At 40.5% G+C, this 22,739-nt stretch overlaps 3 protein-coding genes, 1 non-coding gene and 1 pseudogene across 5 annotated transcripts; 3 read left to right on the plus strand and 2 right to left on the minus strand.

Annotated features, from left to right (window-relative positions):
- Window positions 1-1,315: 1,315 nt before the first annotated feature.
- LOC126608309 (chlorophyll a-b binding protein, chloroplastic) lies at window positions 1,316-2,958 on the plus strand. The gene is made up of 5 exons (XM_050276171.1): window positions 1,316-1,480; window positions 1,615-1,803; window positions 1,977-2,014; window positions 2,120-2,634; window positions 2,744-2,958. Exons 1-5 carry the CDS (start codon window positions 1,425-1,427, stop codon window positions 2,759-2,761), a joined length of 816 nt encoding a protein of 271 aa, XP_050132128.1. The 5' UTR covers window positions 1,316-1,424; the 3' UTR covers window positions 2,762-2,958.
- A 9,925-nt stretch (window positions 2,959-12,883) lies between these two features.
- Window positions 12,884-13,648, minus strand: LOC126606210 (uncharacterized). The gene has a single exon (XM_050273563.1). It carries the CDS (start codon window positions 13,488-13,490, stop codon window positions 13,194-13,196), a length of 297 nt encoding a protein of 98 aa, XP_050129520.1. The 5' UTR covers window positions 13,491-13,648; the 3' UTR covers window positions 12,884-13,193.
- Window positions 13,649-16,781: 3,133 nt separating this feature from the next.
- TRNAL-AAG (transfer RNA leucine (anticodon AAG)) lies at window positions 16,782-16,862 on the plus strand. The gene has a single exon. It is a non-coding gene; the product is annotated as a tRNA-Leu (tRNA).
- A 1,008-nt stretch (window positions 16,863-17,870) lies between these two features.
- LOC126607884 (alpha-ketoglutarate-dependent dioxygenase alkB-like) lies at window positions 17,871-19,040 on the minus strand (annotated as a pseudogene).
- A 536-nt stretch (window positions 19,041-19,576) lies between these two features.
- Window positions 19,577-22,513, plus strand: LOC126608845 (uncharacterized). 2 transcript variants are annotated; one of them, XM_050276852.1, is made up of 5 exons: window positions 19,577-19,871; window positions 19,974-20,077; window positions 20,200-20,313; window positions 21,969-22,052; window positions 22,192-22,513. In XM_050276852.1, exons 1-5 carry the CDS (start codon window positions 19,616-19,618, stop codon window positions 22,246-22,248), a joined length of 615 nt encoding a protein of 204 aa, XP_050132809.1. In that variant the 5' UTR covers window positions 19,577-19,615; the 3' UTR covers window positions 22,249-22,513. The 2 variants fall into 2 exon arrangements, with proteins under 2 accessions (XP_050132809.1, XP_050132810.1); XM_050276853.1 differs by lacking the exon at window positions 21,969-22,052.
- Window positions 22,514-22,739: the final 226 nt, after the last annotated feature.

Below are 22,739 nucleotides of genomic sequence, written 5' to 3' on the forward strand. Positions count from 1 at the left end.
CAAGATAAAGAAAAGAGGAGGATTTGAACCAAGATGCAGTTGAGTGAAGAGAAAAATCCTCACCTTAACTTTTGATCCTTTGCATCATTGAAAAGTTTTCATCATTGCGAAGCCATTTTCCGGAGTTACTCCTTCCTTTCACATATGGGTCAAAAGTCAAAACTTTTGTGCTTTAATCCACAAAATATTGACTTGTATGCAGAAATTATTGAATGTTTGGGTTTGATCTAGCTGGAGTTGTATTTAGTTTTTCCTTTTTTCTTTCCCAAATGATTTCCCACAGCTGCTGCTTTCTGCTGATTACTTTGAGTAACCAACACTCTTTCCCTTATGATTTTTACAGCTGCTTCATGATAACAAGGCTATCAAATTTGTAAAAGTAGCTCCTCTTCTAGTATTTAAAGTCCTTCCAAAGTTATGATTGGGCTTTTTTCTTGAAATAACCCAGGAAGCCCACTTGAACTGAATAAGTTCCTCCTGACCCAAAAAAACTCAACTGGGCTTCATGTGATAGAAGGTCTCAGGCTAATAAGTTTCTCTCTTAAATGTCCGTACAGTTGAGCCCAATTAAAGTTGGGCCTTCTTAAACGACCCGATTCCGTTATGGCAATCTAACTTCGACCTATCCTGATTCTGAATCATTACCCTAGCCTTCCCTCACTGCTTGGCTAACACCGGAAGCAAATACTATCACAAACCCTAACATTATAGACTCATAGAAATCATTACAAATTCTAAACTCCGAAATGTAATTGTGCACTAAGCTTTTGGACACCCTCCCATTAGTCTATGGATAGCACTCATTCCCAAAAACCGGCTTGTAAGAGGGATGTGCTTCAAATCTCAATGCACTACATCAAGAATTTGCCAAGAAGAAGACCGAAGATAACTTCTCCAACACATTGCAATACAAGCCAATGTATTTGAGTACAATCTAGTCTGGTGAAATATGGCCTAATACGGCTACCAGGCGTCGTTGTTATGTCTGTTCGAGAACTGTGGATAATCAATGGCTTCAAGCTTGTGTTAATGTTATACGTGTTTCATACACATTAAACTGGGTAACAAACATTACCTTATGTGAGAATATCAGATATCTGCTTGGCCTCCTTATACGATGCCATCATTGGTTGCAACCCGTTCTCAGATATATTGGTGACTCTGACTTGTAATGTAAACCACCAGTTTGTGATTTTAACAGGTAAGCTCAACAACTGGAGGTGGAGGGAATGAAGGGGCCCACTTTCAGATTCTGCATGCCACATGGCAATCCAAAAGCCAATCGGACACCACTCTCCTATCCTACAAGATAAGCCCCTTCGATTCCTTACATTAACTCGTTTGCGTCTCTCTCCCCAAACATCCAAACCCCATACAATTTCATAGATCAAATAAGCAGCAAAGTTTGGTTAAAGTCTCACAAAATGGCCTCCGCTTGGGCTTCCTCTTCCGCCATTGCAACCTTCGCCGTATCTTCACGGTAATTAGTAATTAATTAACTTAATTCATGTTGTCGTTAATTACTTGCTCTTGCATGGTTTAGTAAAAATTTGGAGCTTTGTTTTTAGTCACGTTTGCTTAATTGATACAACAAGGATATGGATTATACTGCAGCTCCCAGAAGGGTGGGGCTACTTTGGCAGCGACCAAGGCTTCTTTCTTTGGTGGAAGGAAGCTGAGAGTGAGAAGCTTCACAGCACCCACCGGATCATCGTCATCTTTTACAGTACGTGCTGCTGCTGCTGACCCTGATAGACCTCTGTGGTTTCCGGGAAGCACCCCTCCACCATGGCTCGATGGAAGGTCTGTCCAAAATGTTTCGTATACCTACATATAAATGTTCTCTGATCCGACTGTTTGTCTTTTTTGTTACTAACATGTGAACTCTAAAAATAATACTCTATATGTTTCTTTATATAGTCTACATCTTCTTTGCTAGTTTCTGATTACGTGTTAATTATGCTATAATAATGCAGCCTCCCAGGAGACTTTGGCTTTGATCCGCTTGGTCTTTGTAAGTTAAACACCAGTGTTACTAAACCCTAACCCTAATTCTCACATGATCTCTAAATGCTGATGAAATCTGTAACTAATAATGTTTATTAAATTGTAATTACAGCATCTGACCCAGACAGCCTGAAATGGAACCAGCAAGCGGAGCTTGTACACTGCAGATGGGCAATGCTCGGCGCAGCCGGAATCTTCATCCCCGAATTCTTGACCAAAATTGGCATTCTAAACACCCCATCATGGTACACAGCCGGAGAGCAAGAGTACTTCACAGACACCACCACTCTCTTCGTCGTTGAGCTTGTTTTGATCGGGTGGGCCGAGGGAAGGAGATGGGCGGACATCCTCAAGCCCGGGTCTGTTAACACAGATCCAATCTTCCCCAACAACAAGCTCACCGGGACAGATGTTGGGTACCCGGGAGGGCTCTGGTTCGACCCACTTGGATGGGGAAGCGGCTCGCCTGAGAAGATCAAGGAGTTGAGGACAAAGGAGATCAAGAACGGAAGGCTGGCTATGTTGGCTGTGATGGGAGCTTGGTTCCAACACATTTACACTGGGACTGGCCCCATTGACAACCTCTTCGCTCACCTCGCCGATCCCGGCCATGCCACCATTTTTGCTGTAAGTGCAATTAGTACATTATAAATTGATTTAAACTAATTTGAGAACATGTTTAGGGTTTTCTTAATTAGGGTTAACATATCTAATTGTTTTGGTTGTTTTTTGACAGTCTTTTTCCCCGAAGTGAGGAAAGAAGGAGAATTCTAATTGGGATTCAAGTGCGGGAGGAGAAGGGGCAACGTTTGTAGGACTAAAAACTTGTAATTTTATCTGCTTGCCTTGTGTACAAAAATCTATTTGGAACCTTCATTCCAATATGTATGAAATCAGCTGGCGACCTACAAAATCGGAACTTATAAATATGTAAACTACTGTTTTGCGATATTAGAGGAGGGCACGATCGAACCTAGAACCATAAATGTATTAATAAGTATTCTAAATCACTCAAGTTACAAATCCACTTCAAAATGTTTTCTTTTTTTCGTGGAAAGAACTTAACTTGGGATTTTATTATACTACAATATTCATTACGAAAAGGTTAAACAACATGAACTTTTTAAAAAATCCAAATCCTGGTTTGTGTAGGCAGGGAGAAGATGCCCAAAGCCTCAAACATACGGTCAGATTGCAGTCTTATTTATTAAAATTAAGCGATTTCGAAGTTTCACAACCATGTGAACCGATGTTCTTATCAAACTAGCTTGGGAATATATATTATACAATAAAACTGGTTACAAAGTTTTAATCAAAATTAAACGTGCGGATCTAATAAACTGATATAAGCTGTATATTAATCACGATGTAATATCATTTTTAACCAGCTTTATTTGTGTATATGGAATGAGAATTGTGGATGCAAATTTCTTCCTCTTTGATCTTGGACAAAATTGCACCTACAAAACAACTAACACCTTTGGTTAAGGCCAAAAGCCTCACGCGCCCATGATGAATGGGGGGGGCTTTGGCCGAAGAACCTTCGATGCCAAAGTTAGAATTTAGAGAGAAAAGTGTTTAGAGAGCTTTTTGGGAGTTTTGCAAGAGTGTTGGAACTAACTTTTTAGAGAAAATGGAGTCCTATTTATAGAGCATGACCGGCTCTCTTTGGAAGAAAGAGTGGCCGGCCCTAGGGTATTTTTGGGGGTGTAATTATTGATTTAATTGGTGATTAATGGATTAATTAGGAATTAATCCATTAATTAGCCAATTAACCTTCACTTAAATGGAATGTTATGTAGGTTATAAAATGATTACCTAAGATGAGGATGGATGAGAATATCTTTGAATTTATTACCTATTTTGGAGACTTTTGACTTGATTGACGGATGATTGTCCGCTGCTCGCGCGTAGGAATCCCGGTATGCCTCAAGGGTATTTTTGTCCTCTTTTACCCAAAAATCCACGTGTTACCTTGTGATTATTTTTGGCTCCACAAATGCCTCCACACCTGTTGGGCTGCTCGTAGGAAAGGGCAACAGGTGTAGAGATCTTGCTTTATGAAACATACGACTGCTTCTTTTTTTTTTATATAGATTCCCTCTTTAATAGGAAATTAGATCCTTCTAGGAAAGGGAGATAAATTTCTCTCAAAGTCTATTTAAGTCCACCTTAAGTGGGTTATTAAATCAACTTTGGAAAGCGATTTACTCTACCCTACAAGAGAGAGAGAGAGCTTAGAGGATATTTGTTCCCCCTCCTCTAGCAATCTTCTACATCTTGCTCGTGCAAATGACCGTCTTTCGTTGATTTCTTCGTCTTCTCCGTACCGCACCAATGTAAGAAAAGTTTAATTTTTCTTGTCTTGTTCTTGGATAGTGTTGTCGCGGGGCAGCCATAGGGGTGGTGCAGCACGTCGGCTGTCAGGAGGCCAGGACTCGGCTCGGCATGGGCCGATGAGGTGTTGTGGCAGAGGCCACTGCTTGGGCAACTCGGCTTGGCTAAAGCCAAGGGCAGCTTGTGTGGCTGGGGCCGCGGATTGTGGCGCTAGGGCGCAGTGCTAGGCGAGCCGTATGGTTCATGTCCTTTGGGCTATTAGACCTAACTCAGGCCAGGCTAGCGACTGAGAGAAATGAGGAGGTCGTGGGAGCTCATGGATTGCTGGAATGTTGGGCATGTAGGCCTCCTGCTTGCTAGAATGCTGGGTTGAGCTCTTCTGTTAAGTACCGTTAGTGTCGTTGGCTGCTTAGTCCTATTTGTCAGGAGAAAGGTAGGCTGCCCCCAAAAGATGAGGTAAAGAGGATTAAGGCAGATGCATTAACTCATCTGATCGATGTCGTAGAGCTTACTATGAATGAAGGTGGAAATAAGAGATATTCCCTGCCTACTCAAGAGATGCTAGTTATGAGAAAAATGAAGACTTCTTCCACTGCTCGTGAGGGTTCGCCTGCTGCCGAGAGGTCTGTGATTGGCATGACTTCTTCCAATTGGAAGAAAATTGAAGCTGTTAGATCTAAGCATCTGGTGCCTGCCATCGAGAATAACTAGTACGATTGCTGATAGGATTGCTCAACGTAGAGGTCCTATCGTGCCCCCAGTACCGAAGTCTGTACCAAGACGTCCGTTGGGAGATAAGTCTGGTTCACCTTTGGATGGGCTTTCTATTATGCAGATGTAGCAAGGCTGCCAAGGAGGTGGCGAAGACTATGGCAGCTGAAGCTTATTCCTCGACTGAGGAGATCAAAATGTTGGATTTTGAGCTTGTTGTTTTGACGGGGTATAATATTTCTACCCCTACTTCTCTGCAGCTTGAGACCGCTTGCCAAAAGATCGTTGACTTGAAGACTAGGCTTGACGCAATCCAAGTTAAGTATGAAAATGCAAAGAAGGAGATTGGATGTTACATACCTTAGATTCAAGATCTTGAGTTTGCAGTTTCTGAGCTTCGTTTCACTGTTTATGCAAAGGATGAAGAGTTGATTACTGCTTATAATCAAGTGATCCATTTCAAGAGAATCGTCGATAGGCTTGGACACCAAGTATTTGAAATTCAAGGTGTATTGAAAATCAACGAAAGTCTGAAGAAGGAAGTGGTGAGCTGCAGTGTGTCCGTGTTGGTCTGCTTGAGAAGAATGAACAGTTGAAAGGTGAGAATGATGAGCTTGAGGTTTCTAGACCTTCTCTATTTTTCTGAAAGACTTGCTTGCTTTTACTTTTGAGGCTTCCATTGGTGAAGTAGTTGGAGAAATTAGTGCCCAGGCTGGGGCAGTTGGGAGTGAAGCACTGGATGATGCCGCTGCTAAGAGCGTCGCGGCTGCTGAAGGTGTGGTGACTGAGTAGTCGTGGGATGTCCAAGCTGCTGTAGTCTTCTAGGTAGCCTTTATGATTTTATTTATTTTTCCTTGTAGCTCTTGTTTTGCTTGAACTCATTTGGCCTTTGCTAATAGTTTATAAACATGTTTTCTTTGCTTGTCTTCATCTTCGCTTCTGTTGTTCATGCCTTAACCTTTAAACTTTATAGTCCGGTGGTAGACGTGCTACTTTTTTATAAGCAGACAGACTCGCGTAACCTATGCAGCCGTAGGTGTTGGTGTAGAGCTTTACAAAGTTGTTAGCCATAGGGTTGGCAGCCGGATGCCTTACTTACAAAAGCAGACAAGTCCGCGTAACCACTAGGCTGTTAACATTGGCTTTTTCTAATTCCATAGGTTGCGTAGCAAGTATCACAACACTTTAGAAATTGGTGTAGGTTGTTCCGCGCTTGGCAGAGGTGAAGTTTATCGACCATGTAGCATGTCGGTAGTGGATAAAACTTCGTATATGCACGCTAGCTGGTTTAACCTTTCACAAGAATGTGAAGTTGTATAAGTCTAGCGTGGTTTTACTGCTCGAAGGGCAAACCGTATACAGTCTTTCGGAAATCGTAGGCTACCTTAGTGCACTCAGTAACAGCTTTAGGGTTCCAGGGCAGCCATCTGTAGGGCGTACTGCGTAATGTGCCCCATAAGTCTCTAGGGCCCGGTTCCCCACGAATTAGGCTAAGAGACCCAAAATCCTTCACTTAGCTAAGCCTTGAAAAAGACCATTGTGGCTACTTCTAGGAATCCCAGCGCAAGCCATCGTGTATTTAGTTATACTAGGGTAGCCAAGCTCATCCACGTCTGGATATTCGGAGTGTAAAGTTTATCCTCCCGTCTTGGAGAGCTGACCCATGTGGGTGTCGAGGAATTGGTTTGCCCTCTCGTACTAAGAGCAATTAGTTTACCCTCTCGCACTGGAGAGCATGGTCAGTCCCTTGGGGGGCGCAATTCATGCGATGAGTCCCTAAGAAGGGCGCAGTCTTCTTTTGAAGTGTATGAGTGATCAGTTGTTAGAAGCATGCAACCGAGCCAAGTTCCTCATTGAAAAACGAATGAAACGAATGAGAACTTAATTGTAAGGTAGGAACTGCATAACAACTGGATAGTCCTCGACTTGTGAGGTGGTGCTCGTCGAGCTGCTTGAGTCTTCGGGCTTTGATGTAGCGGGAGGTCACACATGGTACTTCCTCAGATTGTAGACATTCCATTGCTTTTCGATCTTTTTGACGTTTCATGGTGGCGAGGGTGTAATTACTTTTGCTGCCTACTTTGTTGATCTTGTACGGACTTTCCCAAATGAGATCCATCTTTTTGGAGCTTTCTCCTCGGGCAGTGATGAAGGATTTTCTTAGGACTAGATCTCCGGGCTAGAACTACCGGATCTTAGCCCTTTTGTTGTAGCTGGAAATGAGCTGCTGCTGGTAAGCTGCAATGCGGGTACTGGTCTGCTCGTGCTTCTCCTCTGCCAGATCTAAGTTTGTGACCATCTCCTTACTGTTCTGCTCAATGCTTGGTAGTAGAGTGGTGATACTTGGCTTGATGACATTGGGATGAATGATTGCTTCCGAACCAAATGCCAAAGAGAAAGGAGTTTCACCGGTTGCTCGTCTTTTGGTGGTGTGATATACCCATAAACATCCGGGAAGTTCATCTGGCCATTTTTCCTTCTTGTTGGTGAGGGATTTCTTGTGGCAGTTAAGGATCATTTTGTTGGATGCTTCGACCTGCCTATTGCTTTGAGGATATCTCGGCATGGACATGTGCTGCTTGATACCATATTCTTAGAAGAACTTCTCCAAATCTTTGCCCATGAATTACGGGCCGTTGTGGGTGACAATGGACTAAGGGATGCCAAATCCCTAAATGATTTTCCTTCATTTGAAGCGTTCTATGTCCGTCTGAATCGTGGTCATTATGGGCTCTGCTTTTACCCATTTGGTGAAATAGTTGGTTGCCACGATCATCATGTCTCTGCCCCCAATAACAGGTAGCATTGGTCCTACCAGGTCGATTTCCCACTACATGAACGACCAATGACTCGTCTGCGAGTGTAGTTTACTAGCAGGTAATGCTGGTAACGGCTTGTAGTGTTAGCAACGGTCGCACTTTGTACTAACTCCTTAGCATTTTGGTGCATGGTAGGCCAATAGTAGCCTGTGTTAAGAGCCTTATGTGCCAAGGATCGACCTCCGGAGTGATTTCCACAAATGTTTTCGTGGATTGAGCTTAGAACCTTCAAGTCATCGGGATGCGCTAGCAGCAGAGATGTGGTCCGGTGCAGGATCTTCGGATGAGAATGCCATTCCACATGTAGTAGCGAGCCGTCTTGATTTAAAGTTTCCTAGACTCCAATCTTTCGGTGGGGAATGTACCGTTGACCAGGTAGTTTATAATAGAACTTTGCTAGTTGGGAGTTACACTAACCTGTGACACTTTGGCTGCCGGCTCCGTCTCTATGTTTGGCTTGTTTAGATATTCCACCGAATAGAGCGTTTGAATTGGTGGTCGAAAGCGGAGACCTAAGCCGGCTAGCACATCTGCATAGGTGTTGTTTGCTCGGGGAACTTAAGTGAGAGTGTAAGTCTGAAATGCCTCAAGCTGTTTGCGTACTTTATCTACGTATTGCGCCATCCTCGGATGTTTTGTCGTGTACTTCTCAGTAGTCTAGCTGGTGATTAGCTGGGAATCAGAATGAATTGCGAGTTTTTTCACCACCAAGTCTTTTACCATTCAGATGCCTGCTAGTAGGGTCTTGTACTCTGTTTCATTGTTAGATGCTTTGAAGCTTAGAGTGATCGCCTGCTCGAGTATTGAGCCATCTGGGGTGACAAGAATCACGGTTGCTTGTAAGCCTTTGTAGTTGGATGCGCCGTCGACATGCAAATACCAGAAATCTCCATTGATGGGGCAGGTGCGGCTAAAGTGTGCTCGGCTGCCTTCGGGGCTTTGTTGGGCCGCTTTATTGCGTTGTCAGGGCTAGGCGTGAAGGCGCGGTAGGGAGCCATGGAGCTGGGGCCATGTTACATGTAGCAGGAGATGCTCAACTTCTGGTATTTGGCCACTCTAGAGCTGAATAATGGAGCAAGGGTCGGCTAGGGCCGTGTGACGTGCGACAGGAGGTAGTGCTCAACTGCCGGTACATGTTGCTCTTATGTAGAATCTTATGGGGCAACGAGGACAAAACTTACTTCTGAGTGTTCATTCCAGTGTTCGTCTGCCTTTGGCGTATCTTTTGGGCCGAGTTGTTGCATTCGTTTGAAAACTTTGCATCCTCTAAGGTCTACACTTTTATCGTCGCGTGTCTGGATTCGACGGAATAGTGCGTCATGATGATGACTGTGTGCGTTTGAAGGTAACACTTGAGTTTTCAGGTTACAACAACTATCGCCAAAGTTAGCTTTTGAATTTCTAATAGCATCGATGAGAGCTTTTGAACTGTAGAATACAGGTAGTTGGGCCCCCAGCTATTCTCGCATAATGATAGAACTTATTGCTACTTTAGATATTGTCAAACCTGCAAATAAGTCATCTACTGCTTCCGGTTTGGATAGTATGGAGGTGATGTCGGGTACTTTTTCAAGTCCTTGAATGTACATTGGCGAGCCTCATCCCAAAGTGCATGTTTCTCTGCTAGAACGAAAGAGTTTACCAGAGTTAGATCTTCTTTCATGATCAATTTTTCAAATAGCAGGTGATCTGCTGGAAGTCATTTTTGGAAAGCTGCTCTAGCTATCGAGTTGTTGCATTCGACTATCTTTACCTTCTCTGCTTTGAACCTCTTCACATGGTCGCGAAGCGACTCCTTTGGGTTCTTCTTAACATTGAACAAATGGTCGGACTTCTTTTTTATTGAGTGATAGGATGAATATTTTTTGGTGAAAAAAACCACAAAAAGTTCATCGAAACTCCGGATGGATTGTGGTTGCAGGTCGTAGAACTAATCTTGCGCATCGCCTTGTAGAGTAGTGACAAATATCTTTCACATGAGATCATCGTTGTTTCGATAAAAGATTATTTCGCTTTGGTAGTGCTTTAAGTGTCTCTCCGGGTTTTCATCCCCTTTGAAAGATGTGAAATGTGGCATGCTGAACTCGCGTGAAGGCTCTGTTTGCTCGATCTCGTCCGTGAAGGGTGACCTGCTTATGTTGGTCATGTTCCATCGTAGTGCCTCGTCGGTGACCTTGTTGCGTTGGAAATTGCTCAATTGCTTGGTCAAAAGTTTCTATACTTCTTCCTAAATTTACCTTTGTTGAGGTAGCGGAGCTCTCGGCTACCCTCAGCCGTGACTTGCTAGTCTAGGTTGCTCTTCCATGTGTTTGGCTCGTCTATGCCGCTGATGCGGTGCGTGCAGTGTGTTCCTAGCAAGTGAGCGAGTTCTTCGCAGGCTACCTATTGAACTTGAGCCAGATTGAGTAACTGCTTCTCTTCGTCCGTCGTGATGCCTACTCCAATGCGAGGTGGAAAATGCTCCTTACGGGCTTAGCTGCGAATGAACACTTCGCCTGGAAGGTTGCTCATGTTGACTATCGAAATGTGACCCCAACCGTGAATGTATGCTCGTCCATGGGCCTAATTGAGGTTGCACGCTCCTCTGCGCGGTAAGACATGAGTATACGCTATCTCGGGGGCCTAATCGGGAGTGTACATTGCCCGAACGCTTGGTTCATGGCTAGTCGAGTGGCTGCTTGTCGGGACACTGCTGGAGAGGTTCTTAGTCTGCCCTTATCCTACTTCGGGACACCTCGTCTGGGGCACGTTGCATCTCGGTGCGCTGCAATAGCTGGTTCACCAAGGTCGTCTGCTGTGTGATGGCGCTCGTCAACTCTATGACTTGTCGAGACAAGTGTTGTTCTCCATTTGGGTTGGAATAGCTTGGAAGAAATACATCTTCTTAAGCAGTGGAAGTGTGGTAGACCACGGGTGTGAGATTTGAGTTGGGAAATGTCAAATCCGCAGAAAAATGTGGTGAAAATGCTTCATGTTCGATCGTCGATCCAAAAATTTGGAGTCGGGACGGTTGAACTAATCTTGAATCAATTCGAGCTACTTGGAAGGCCACGGGAGCAGACTGGGCCACATGAGTATGTTGCTCGGCGGGAGCAGGCTGGGCCACGAGAGTGGGCTGCCCAATGTGTGATGCATGTGAGAGTGAGGCTTGGGTCGTGGCCTTAGTGACGTAAGCTGCCTTGGATCGCACGACTCGGGCAATGGTGAAGGCACCATGGACCTCGCCACGGGTGGTTACCGAGGTAGCCACCGTGGTGGTTCCCGTGGTGGAAGCTCGTGGTAGTGGTGCCATTCCACTTATTGTCGCATTTAGCCTCGTGGATTGCCGTGGTCGCATTCCTTGGATATCGGAATTTTCACTCGTGGAATTTTCTAAATTTCTAGCCATTGTATTCTTCTTTTACGTTTTATCAAAGAATCTTTGCAAATAAAAAATTCTAATAATAAGAACGTACAAAAAAATACAACTAGACTAGAAAATAGAGAAAAACCTTTTTTTTTTATGTGAGAGTCTTCTACGAGTGTGGATTTCTTCTCTCAATGAAAGCACCAATTTGTGGATGCAAATTTATTCCTCCTTGATCTTGGACAACATTGCACCTACAAACAACTAACACCTTTGGTTAAGGCCAAAAGCCTCACGCGCCCACGATGAATGGGATGGCTTTGACCGAAGAACCTCCGATGTCAAAGTTAGAATTTAGAGAGAAAAGTGTTTAGAGAGCTTTTTGGGAGTTTTGCAAGAGTGTTGGAACTAACTTTTTAGAGAAAATTGAGTCCTATTTATAGAGCATGACCGGCCCTCTTTGGAAGAAAGAGTGGCCGGCCCTAGGGTATTTTTGGGGGTGTAATTATTGATTTAATTGGTGATTAATGGATTAATTAGGAATTAATCCATTAATTAGCCAATTAACCTCCACTTAAATGGAATGTTATGTAGGTTATAAAATGATTACCTAAGATGAGGATGGATGAGAATATCTTTGAATTTGTTACCTATTTTGGACACTTTTAACTTGATTGACGGATGATTGTCCACTGCTCGCGCGTAGGAATCCCAATATACCTCAAGGGTATTTTTGTCATCTTTTACCCAAAAATTCACGTGTCGCCTTGTGATTATTTTTGGCTCTACAAGAATCCTCTCTAGATCCTCTTTGTGAGGATTCTGGGGATCCATAAACCATGTATGTTTATCGTATATCGTGCGGTCAAAAATCATTTTAAATTTTTTATTTAAAATTGAATACAAATAGTATTTGACAAAAACTGATTGCACATTGCATGATGTACGATGAACGAACGTAATTTATGAATTATCAAAATCCTCACAAAAAGGATCCATAAAGGATCCTCGTTCATGTATATGTAACCAAAATCTCCTCCCCTTTCAGCTGAAAGTTGTACAAGGTACTTAATCATCCACTTGGATGCCAAGTTGCCAACCAACATCACATGGCTCTCAGCCTCAACATAATTTAATCAGGACGGTGAGCTACAGATGGAGTGGACGCACTCACATATTTAACCATCAAATCATGCATATTATATTCAAAATCTAATTCATCAATCATTCCCCTCAAGTTGAAAACAAAAGGACAATTATTTGTTTTGAAGCATTCAACTTTTATGAAGCGAAGGCTCATGGAAGCCAAATTCATGTTAGATGGTTTGGTTTGGAGATAAAAATAAGTGATTTTTGCATATTTTTTTCGTTACGACACATTTCTGAAGAATTAAGAGACCAAATAAACACTAGAGTACTAAAAAAGAGACGTGTACGGAAATCATTTCTCGAAGATAAACTGTTTGGACCTAAGTCCTGAAACCTCAACACCAGATTAGTTAGTTAACTAAACACATGGATTGGACAGTAAGATTTCTGTTCACTCATTAAATTGCCAAACTCTGGTTCTTGCTTTGTAGTTTGCACAAAAGCCCAAGTTACATCTATGAAAATAAACCAAAAAAAATGAATAAACACAAACCTTGCGGCCACAAGCAATAAATTAAGCAGCAAATACTAAAATTCTAATTAAACTTGAGTAAACTAAATTGTGAAATTCAGTGGAACCCAATACAAATTACACTTAAAGGTAACAAATTTGTCAATTAAGCAGACAAATTTAGTTATAAAAATATATTAATTTGAAGGAAAGTCACCTCATTACAGCCTAATGATGAACTCTCACCTCCTCTCCTTCCCTCAAAATATCATTAACTTACTATAATACAAGATTTAATTTTTTTTTTGGAAAAAAAATTGAGAGGAAAGAGAGAAATTCTATAACTTTCTAATAAGAAGCAGAACTGAACCAGCTAAGACGGAGGGTTGGGACGCTGTACGGAGATCTGAACCGGAAGTGGCCGACCCGTACCCGACCCACCACAGCTGCTACATAACGTACGACCCGACCCGGCACAGCTCCGACACCCGACATCGCCATCGGACCAGCGGGAGCAGAAGCACGAGACCCGACCCGTTCCGTTACACCTGGGACACCGCGGGAACGGGCCGGCCATGGTGTTCCGGTCCATGATCGTTTTGACGAAGACCGCGCCCGCCAAGACGCCGAGACCGGTGGCCAGCTGAGTTAGCACGATCGGACCTCCCATTGTTGCTGATGTGGCAGATAACGAGGAGAGAGAGCAGAGAGAGGGGGAAAATAAGCGAAGGGTGTAGAGAGAACAAATGAAGATTTTTATTATTTAATTTTTGGGGGTTTATTGCCAAAAATTGAAAAATTAAAGTGGTGAAGGGAATGAACACGTAGACGCCGCTGGGTCGGATTTTTAAGCAGGCGGGGGATTTGGAATTTTGCGGACGTGTTTTGTATTTTATTGATTTTTCTTCCTTCTACGCTACAGGTAGGATTGTACCACTTGATTTTCTTTTCTTTTTCTTCTACACCGCTGGAAAATTTTCAGGTGTGATGGGCCTGAAAAACAGATTGTATTTGTCATGTTTGTGGTGTTTTTATATTATCTTAACGAGATGTGTCGTGTTAAACTTATTATCTTAACAAATTTTTAGTAGGCGATTAAATTGATTAATGGGTTGTGTGTTTCGTCTCGGACTAATAGATTTTTAATAGGTTATTTTAGCGTCCTTTCGCGTTGTGTTAGTAGGTCGGTTAAAAAATTGTCAAACTTAGGTATTAGTTTTGAAATTTTTATGAGTGTCTGTAAAAAATATTTGAAAGTGGATAATGGGTGTGATTGTTGGGAATATTCTGATAATTTCCTATTCCAAAAATTGCTAAACTCGTTAAATTAATTACCGATGAAATATCTCTAGTCTCTCTGGATCCATATGCCGATGAAATACAACGGTTACCCAAAAATGAGTAGGAACTCCTACTCAAAACTCTTTGTGTTCAACTCACAGGGTTTTGTGCTTACGATCAGAACCGTTCATATAATAAATCACATTGTAAAGATCATCTCTATAAAAAATGAATTAAAATTAAGGTCGTTTAGTTAATCTATTCTAGCAAATACATAGACGGTTCATAATGTTTTTACCAATTCCATTCATTTGTTTTTATATAGTTCGATGACTAAACGACCTTAGTTTTAATTGATTTTTTACAGAGAGGATCTTTATAGAATGATTTATAAGATGAATAATTCTAATTATAAAAACAGAGTTCTATAAATTGACAACAAATAATTTTGAGTAGAAATCAAGTATTGTTTTGGTATTGTAGTAAAAGCCAGCCACATTCACGGAGGGAGTTACAAGTACACCTTGGTCTCCACTAAAGTCTTCAATTGCTTCGACCATATCATAATTGTGTATAATGTCTTCGGTTGTCAATTCATTCCAATCGGGAGACAAAGTCCTAATATAATTCTCAGACTCATCCTTCCAGTGGATGAGAGCACTTATATAGATCATTTTAATCATTATTGTGACATTCAGATACAATAATACAATGTCACGTATAGAAAAACCTAAATATGACAACATTGTATTGTTGAGTAATTTTCCCTCTTCGTAGTTTCCTACTTGGAAATTCACACATCTTTACGTCTTTTTTTTTTTTACATTTTATGGATTAGTTGGCTAAACTCTAAAAGTAAATAGTGAACTGAATCCTTCTGAAATAGGTTCACTATTTGCTTTAGAGTTTAGCGAACCAATCCTCAGTGTGAAAGGACCCAAAAAATTCACCTTACGAACTATAACATAATACCTAGAGATTCCCATCATCGCCATCATATGCCGCTCACACCTCAACATTTCCAAACCACCTTTCTGTTCGATCAGGAACAAAAGTAAAAGAAATGAAAATTTATCATAAATCTATTAAATGCCGATGTAAGAAAAATACCGAATATGAAGATAAACAAAGAAAATTAAAAAAAATATATGAAGTTAAATTGTGAAAAAACCATAAGAAAAGTTGAAGTATCAAAATAAAACATCATTAAAATATTGAATTTAATAACAATACTTTTGAAGAAAAATGAAAATATCAAAAAAGTCTCGGTGATATTCTTAAACATTTAAACCATGTTCATAACTTAGCTTCAAACAAGTATGTGGATTTAGAGAGTGATTAGAATTAAGCTTCAAACAATGAAATTTCAGCTTGAACAATCTTGATCCTTGAACTTAATACTTGGAAGTCATAAATGAATATACAGAATGAGCAATTTTGATCAAATCTAAAATGAGTATTAGTATATTGAAAAATTCAAATTAAGATATGAGTAATTACTTTGTTATACGAGCTATGTTGGTTGAGGAACTTCAAGCACAAAGAGCTATCTTGGGCAGACCTTTGTCTCTAATTTTCATCCCCAAAACTAGATTGTTTCTTAAAAAAATTCTCACCATCATGTCGTTAAATACTGATTTTGACGGTCTTATCGAGGAATGAAGATAAGAACATATCAACAAACATCAACAAAAAAATCTCAAATGGGATACCTTACAAAAAATGGGGATATCGAGTAAATTTCAAACAACCTCACAACTTGAACAATAGCACAACAACATTAAATCTTTCTTAGCCCAACATTTAATTATATAAAATACTGATTTTGACTATTTTAAAAAAAAATTCTCACAACCAAGCAGTTAAATAATGACTTTTACGGTCTTATCGAAGAACTTTTCTCAAAAAAGTATTCACAACCATGCTGTTAAATACTAATTTTAACGGTCTTATCAAGAAATAAAGATAAGAACATATCAACATAAGCATCTACAAAAAATCTCAATTGTGATACGATAACAAAAATGGAGATATGGAGAAAATTTTGCAAAACTTAGACATGCTCACAACTTGGAAAATAACACAAGTTAAAGTCTTTTCTAACCCAACATTTAATTATATACAATAAAATATTTCACACCTAATTCAAGAAAAGAAGACTGCAATGTAGGACGAGGGGTGAGGCCAAGCATCACGCTGGCCAAAGTATTGTCCATCTGTGGGACTAGGGCCTGAAAGGCAAAATGGATGTCATGATATGTTATGGGCATGTCAAGCCTTGTAAAATGTCGGCAGAATGTATGTCATGACATGTTAAACCTCTTAAAATGTAAATAATTATCTTGACGTGAATCGTTGCTGTACTAACTCGAGTAGTTTAAGGCGTGGTAAGTGACCCCACACATATAAGAAGATGGTGACCAAAATTAAAACACTTTTACTCACTTCCATAATACATCAATCACATTATTGTTTTGCTTAGTTACAAGTTTACACTACCAAATTCCTTTGCTTAGTTACAAGTTCACACTACCAGGCTTGGTGATATCAAATCTAAGTGTAAATCTTTATGAATATTTTGCTCCAATCAATGTTTCCTGAAGTGCAAAAACTTATTTTGTGATCGGCGCAGTGTATTCTATTACCTTATTTAATTAAAAATAGCAAATTGTAACAACCAGTTGATATGGCCGAGTTGGTCTAAGGCGCCAGATTAAGGTTCTGGTCCGAAAGGGCGTGGGTTCAAATCCCACTGTCAACATTTCTTTTTCTTTCTAGTTTCATGATTTTAATTTTAATTTTTAATTTTTTTTGGGGGGTAAGGTTAGTTTGAATTTTAATTTGCATTTAAAACGGAGAATATTGAGCATAAACAAAACAATTAGCATCCATTAGCTTCAAATTTTTTCCAAAGATGCTACAAATTTTTTCTTAGGCCCCAAAACAACCTACAAAATCGAGTTCTGGAAAAACTACAATTTTGCACTGCGGAAGCATACAATAATAGTACTATGAATTAAGCCCAGTTTGATATTGCTTTTTTGTTTTTTCATTAAAAACTTCTTCAATTTAAAGTTAAACAGTAAAAAAGTGTTTGGCAAAAGTAAAATATCATGCTTATTTTAAAAGTAACGGGCTCCAGACGACAGCTTTTAAAAGTAGCTTGTAGGTTACTTTTAAAAGCTGCTTTAATAAAAAGCAGAGTTAGGTCTTTAATAAATATTTTCAATTGTTGTATACCTTGATTAATTTTTTTTAAGTGACATTTAGCTTTCCACACACATTTTATTCTTTAGAGAAAAAAGTAAACACTACCATTGTCACCACCATCATTACCTCCACCGCCACCAGCACTACCACCACCACTGCCACCATTGTTACCACCATCGATGTCGCCATCACCACCACCACCACTATGCATCATTACCACAACCGTCATCACTGCCACCACAACCACAACTACCACTACCACCATCATTGTTGCAACCACCACCACTGCTATCGTCACCCCAACTCCTACTATTATGAACATTTGTTATTGTATATAGTTATACCACCTTTACATTAAATTTTACCAAACGCTTTTACGCTGCTTTTTATACTAACAACACTTTTAAAATTCAGTTAGCCAAACGCTCATCAGCTTTATTTTACATCTGATAATTCTTAAAACACAGTAGAAACAATGTGTAACACCACCTCCTACAATTCTGTATCGCCAAAAATTCTTTCCGAAACCGAAAATTCAATGAAAAGGAATTTAAGAAACTCAAAATACTGGTCTGATGTTGATGTTGATTCTTGAAGTTGGGATGTACTCAAAACACAAAACATCTTCCTCGTCAGAGAACTGCTTTTCAAGAGGCACAATTTCAGCATTTTCTCCGTCAGTGAATACCCGAGGCACGCCAGCAACACAAGAAAGCAAAGCCCTTATCATATGACTGTAAAAACAGTACTCTAGGAAATCACAACCACACCAAGTGTTGTGGCAAATGGTAAGCTGCACTTTTTATCACAAGAAATCACGTAAGAGAGGAAAAGATGAAGATTCGCATTTACCATGAAAGCATTCCCTCGCTTCCTGGCCATAAGTACAACATCACCGCTTCGAAGGAACATTGCTGTTGGAGGATCCTCCCTATGCTTTCCGCCCAAAAGGAAAATCGCTTTGCAGCCTAAACTGAGGAAGGTGAGACATTTCTTCATGAACAACCAGGATCGAAAAACAAAAATGAAATGGCATGGAAAGATATCTCATGCTTACAATAGGCTTACTCCAATCAGCTTCCATGTCACTTGGACAAAAAACCAGAAGACACAACAGATGTAAATTCCATGTCATCAAGGTGGTCAAAGTAATTTACTATTGCACCTTCAGGCTGGAACTCTTCACCCAGAGGCATTGCAGGTTTTGCCAGTCTTTTAGCCAGTTGACAAAGCGTATCAGGGATTTTGTCATATGGGAGAGAGACATCATAGTTCCCTTACACCGTGAACATAAATTTACTTAGATATGTGTTGTGTGGCAACTCAAATGCATCAAACATAGCGTCAAGGTGAACTAGTTTACCAATAAATATTAGAAACTATTCATTTCTTACAAAGGGTAACGATTATTTTTAGCATGAAAGCATAGTTTCTGTTTATTCTCGCCTAAACCGGGGTAGCGTCCAAGTGGTGTGCAACTTTTGTTTAGTGAAAATGCATAACCAACGCCTACCTTGGACCATTCAGATTGCAGGCCAAGGGTGTTCCAACGCAGTTTCCACGATAAAACTGAAGCCGAAACTGATTTTCCTTGAGTTTCCTTTTGACGACACTTGATGTTCTTCAAAGAACTTCCACCCTTGGCAGTTGGCACCCCTTTGCTGACAGCAGAATTACATTCAGAATCTGAACTCCCTTCTGCAGCCAAAACTTTTCCCTCCTTCGCCATTGGCATTTTTATTCGACGCTCAGTGCTCCAGGAATGAAATAAAATCCTGTAAGGTTTCCAAAAGGAAGGATGTATAGTATATGTTACAACATTGGTGACTCATATACCAACACTTCACATTGCAGCATTAACTAATTTACGAATTCAAATCTTTGAAACTATTTATTTGTTGTTTAAGCGATATTCAAATTAATTTAATTTTAAAATACAGAACAACGATTTAAAATGAACGCCAACTTGGCTAAGCCCACATCTGCATTCTCAAATCCGTCAATTCAAATTCCTATAACTAGTTGAGTTCATAAAAAATAAAAAATAAAAATAAAAAGTATTAAAAAGACTTTTATACCCTCGTCAGCGGTAAACAGACACTGGTGGGAAGCCAAGCCATCCACAATCACACGAAATGACTTTTATACCCTTTATGATCCCCCTCACCAACGCCAATTTCGAAGGATAACTTCGTCTTTCTAAATCTCAAAGAATGTTCTTTATTTATCTTTTGGGACAGAGAAATAAAAAAAAACACGCACGCACGCACACAATCTGTTCTCGGAATCCAAAAAGGACCAGAAATGGCGTGCAGGACCGCGCTCCGCTCCGCTCTGCTAATGGAAGCGTGGCGACCCGTTCATCTCGCTCGGAGCTCCGCCTCCGCCTCGTTCAGGACCCGCGGATTCTCCTCCCCCAGGCTGAGCCGCCACTTCAGGACCCGAGACATCCACTTCGCGCGACGGACTCACCTCAACAGCTCCCACAACGAAAACTCGCCGGCTTTGTCGGAGGACGACCAGGGCCCGCCGCAAGAGGCCATCTTGAAAGCAATTTCAGGTTTCGCTCGCCTCCTAGCCTGTGAAATTTATTTTATTTTACCTTAATTTTTTCAATTTATGTGTGTTTTTGACTCGTTGTTGGTGTTGGAATTGGATGCAGAGGTGTCGAAAACAGAAGGGAGGGTTGGGCAGACGACGAATGTGGTTATCGGAGGCACGGTGGCTGATGATTCTACGAATGAATGGGTCGACTTGGATCAAAAGGTATTGGGAAAGCCATTGTCTTAATTTTGACTTAAAAAGCTCATTGATTAAGTTTTTAAGATTTTTTATGAGCTTGTGTATATAAATGGTATGATTTTGTGCGCGCGCGTTTGTGTTTTAAGGTAAATTCGTACCCGACTGTTAGAGGGTTCACAGCAATTGGAACTGGAGGGGATGATTTTGTGCAAGCTATGGTTGTTGCTGTCGAGTCCGTAATTCAGCAACCTGTTCCAGAGGTATGCATACTTACGATATATGTGTATGCATCCCTTGTTGTGGATGGCTGTCATTTCAATTCGTAGATAGATATATTTATGAATTGGTTGTCGAATGCATGTATTTGCAAGCATTATGCGTACCAGTACCTTCCTGAAAGCAAGCCATTAAGTGGGCATACACTTCTGGGGGAAGTTGTTTCCCTTTTGGGTGCAATTTTTGTAAATAGTATTTCATTGGGTGTATCAATGTTCATGAATACGTAGGAACTCGGGTGCATGAGTAAATGCTTTTAACCACTTGAGCTACAATCCCCGTTCTTTATTACTTGTGTACTGAGTGGTTCAATAGGAGATGAATAAAATTGGCAACTAGCAGTTAAATCGGAGTTGACTTCTCAAGTGTGTAAATTTATGGACTGATACAAGTGAATCATGATAGCCAAAGAGGTGCTTGTTGTCCTAAAGCATGCAAGGACATATTGTTGCAATGTTTAGTATGTGCCAAACCATACGCAAAGATGTGGTGCATTTGAGTTGTTTCTTAGACTTCTGTGTAAATCCTTGAAATTACTATCAGTAGGCTTAAAGGTAATTTTATTATTCATTGGGGTCAAAGGGAGACCTTATAGCAATGTATATTACCATGCCCCTCGTGCGCTCTATTTTTGTACAGAACTTTATGATTCCAACCAAAGTAAGTGTCACTGTAGCTCAGGGACTATAAGATGTACTGATGGACAGCCTGAGGAACATGGCATGTGAAGCAGTTACGAGAAACAAGAAGCAGCTTTGACCAGTGATCATGATGGAAAACTAATCATGGTTTATGCAGTTATCCACTGAGAAATATCTTATTGCAAGTTCAAATCTCCTGAAGAGGAGTGAGAAATGCGCTCAAAAATGATGTTGAGCATTATTAGGTTTGAATTGAAAATGTTGTGCAAAGAGTTCAGCAAGGCTGCTATGTGGTAAAAGGAACTATTCAACTCCTCTATTGAGTGTAGTAGGTACTTTGCCAACATCTCTTAAGAAAGAGGGAACTGTTGGGTAGAAAAATGTGGTATACATCCTGCCCTTAGTGCTCATAACTGAAAAAGGCTCTTGATGTGAACTTATTGAGGGTTACATGGAACCAATCATAGGGATACCGACCAATAGTTGAATTGACCATAGGGCTATCGGAATGCGCTTTGAAGTTTAGATTGTTGAGTATAAAATGAAGTTATCAACATGGCAAATTAAGATCAATGGATGCCAAATTATTATCTTTTTTGTGAGTTCCATCATATGGGTATTTTTTACCGATAAGATAATTGTCAATGGAAGGAACATTATACTAAAAGTACTGGGAGTCTTTGTCTTCTCGGCTTGGTCACAATTCATGCACTAATCATGAGTTGGTATTGGTTTTAATTTAAACCTACTATACGATAAAATTCATTTCATCCAAAAGGATCATGTGGCGAGTGGTAGGATGGTGTAACATGTAACCACAATCTTTGCGCTTCAATCCTTTTTTTTGCCCCTTTTGAATTAAGAATCACTATTGAAAATGTGATTGTTGATACGTTTACTGATGTCTAATCAATCAAGTGCACGAGTTCAATCCACTCTCAAATAATGAATGCAAAAGTTTGATGGACAATTTTACGTGGTGTTGTGTTTTATGTCAGGGTCGTGTGAGGCAGAAGGTATCATCAAGGGGAAAATATGTATCTGTAAACATTGGACCTGTTCAAGTAATTTCTAGCGAACAGGTTTTCCCCCCTCTCCCCTGCACAACCGCCACGAATTTGCTAACGTTATTTCTCTATATCCATGATGTAAACAAATTTTCATGTAGTAAAATGGTAAAATTTATAATTCAATGACATGGAATGTTACTGTGATTTCCAGGTCCAAGCTGTGTACAATGCCATGAGAAGAGATGATCGGATGAAATACTTTTTGTAGCGGGGATAATCCTTTTTTACCGTACTTTTGTACAGAGTGCCAATTTCTAGCGGCCTTCCCAGTGCCCTCCTCTTGTCTGGTTCAGATTTGGGCTAATTCATGATACCAGTGAGCAGAGCAGTCGTGGCTCAGAATCTATCCATATACTCGCTCGGTATGTAATTAGGTATAACTCAGAAAGTAGGCAATCATCGACCTGTATTATTCAGTTGTGAATTTTATGCTTTGTTTACTGATTTTATGAAGGGCCAGATTAGTTTCCTACCATTTTAGAATCATCTGTCCAAAGATCGTATCTAATACAATTAGGGCTCCTTGAAGTGCTTTTAAGATGACTGAAGGCGCTTTGGAGGAGTGTTTTTGGGGCATATTTTTCTTTAATGTTGGTTTCGAAGTCTGCAAAATGAGTCGATTTTAGTCGTAATTTTCTTGGGGGTAATTTGTTTGAGGTCACAACATACTTTCAGCATACTTCAATAATGCAAACCAAT

The sequence above is a fragment of the Malus sylvestris genome, chromosome 16 (assembly GCF_916048215.2).
Source record: "Malus sylvestris chromosome 16, drMalSylv7.2, whole genome shotgun sequence".
Lineage (NCBI taxonomy): Eukaryota > Viridiplantae > Streptophyta > Magnoliopsida > Rosales > Rosaceae > Malus > Malus sylvestris.

What these genes read in the sequence shown, in the direction of transcription:
- LOC126608309 (XM_050276171.1), top strand. Translation starts at nt 1,425, where the DNA reads ATGGCCTCCGCTTGGGCTTCCTCTTCCGCCATTGCAACCTTCGCCGTA. An exon ending in CCACCATGGCTCGATGGAAG is followed by an intron (nt 1,804 to 1,976) that starts GTCTGTCCAAAA and finishes ATAATAATGCAG; the next exon opens with CCTCCCAGGAGACTTTGGCT. An exon ending in CTTTGATCCGCTTGGTCTTT is followed by an intron (nt 2,015 to 2,119) that starts GTAAGTTAAACA and finishes TTGTAATTACAG; the next exon opens with CATCTGACCCAGACAGCCTG.
- LOC126606210 (XM_050273563.1), bottom strand. Translation starts at nt 13,490, where the DNA reads ATGGGAGGTCCGATCGTGCTAACTCAGCTGGCCACCGGTCTCGGCGTC.
- LOC126608845 (XM_050276852.1), top strand. Translation starts at nt 19,616, where the DNA reads ATGGCGTGCAGGACCGCGCTCCGCTCCGCTCTGCTAATGGAAGCGTGG. An exon ending in TTCAGCAACCTGTTCCAGAG is followed by an intron (nt 20,314 to 21,968) that starts GTATGCATACTT and finishes GTTTTATGTCAG; the next exon opens with GGTCGTGTGAGGCAGAAGGT. An exon ending in AAGTAATTTCTAGCGAACAG is followed by an intron (nt 22,053 to 22,191) that starts GTTTTCCCCCCT and finishes TGTGATTTCCAG; the next exon opens with GTCCAAGCTGTGTACAATGC.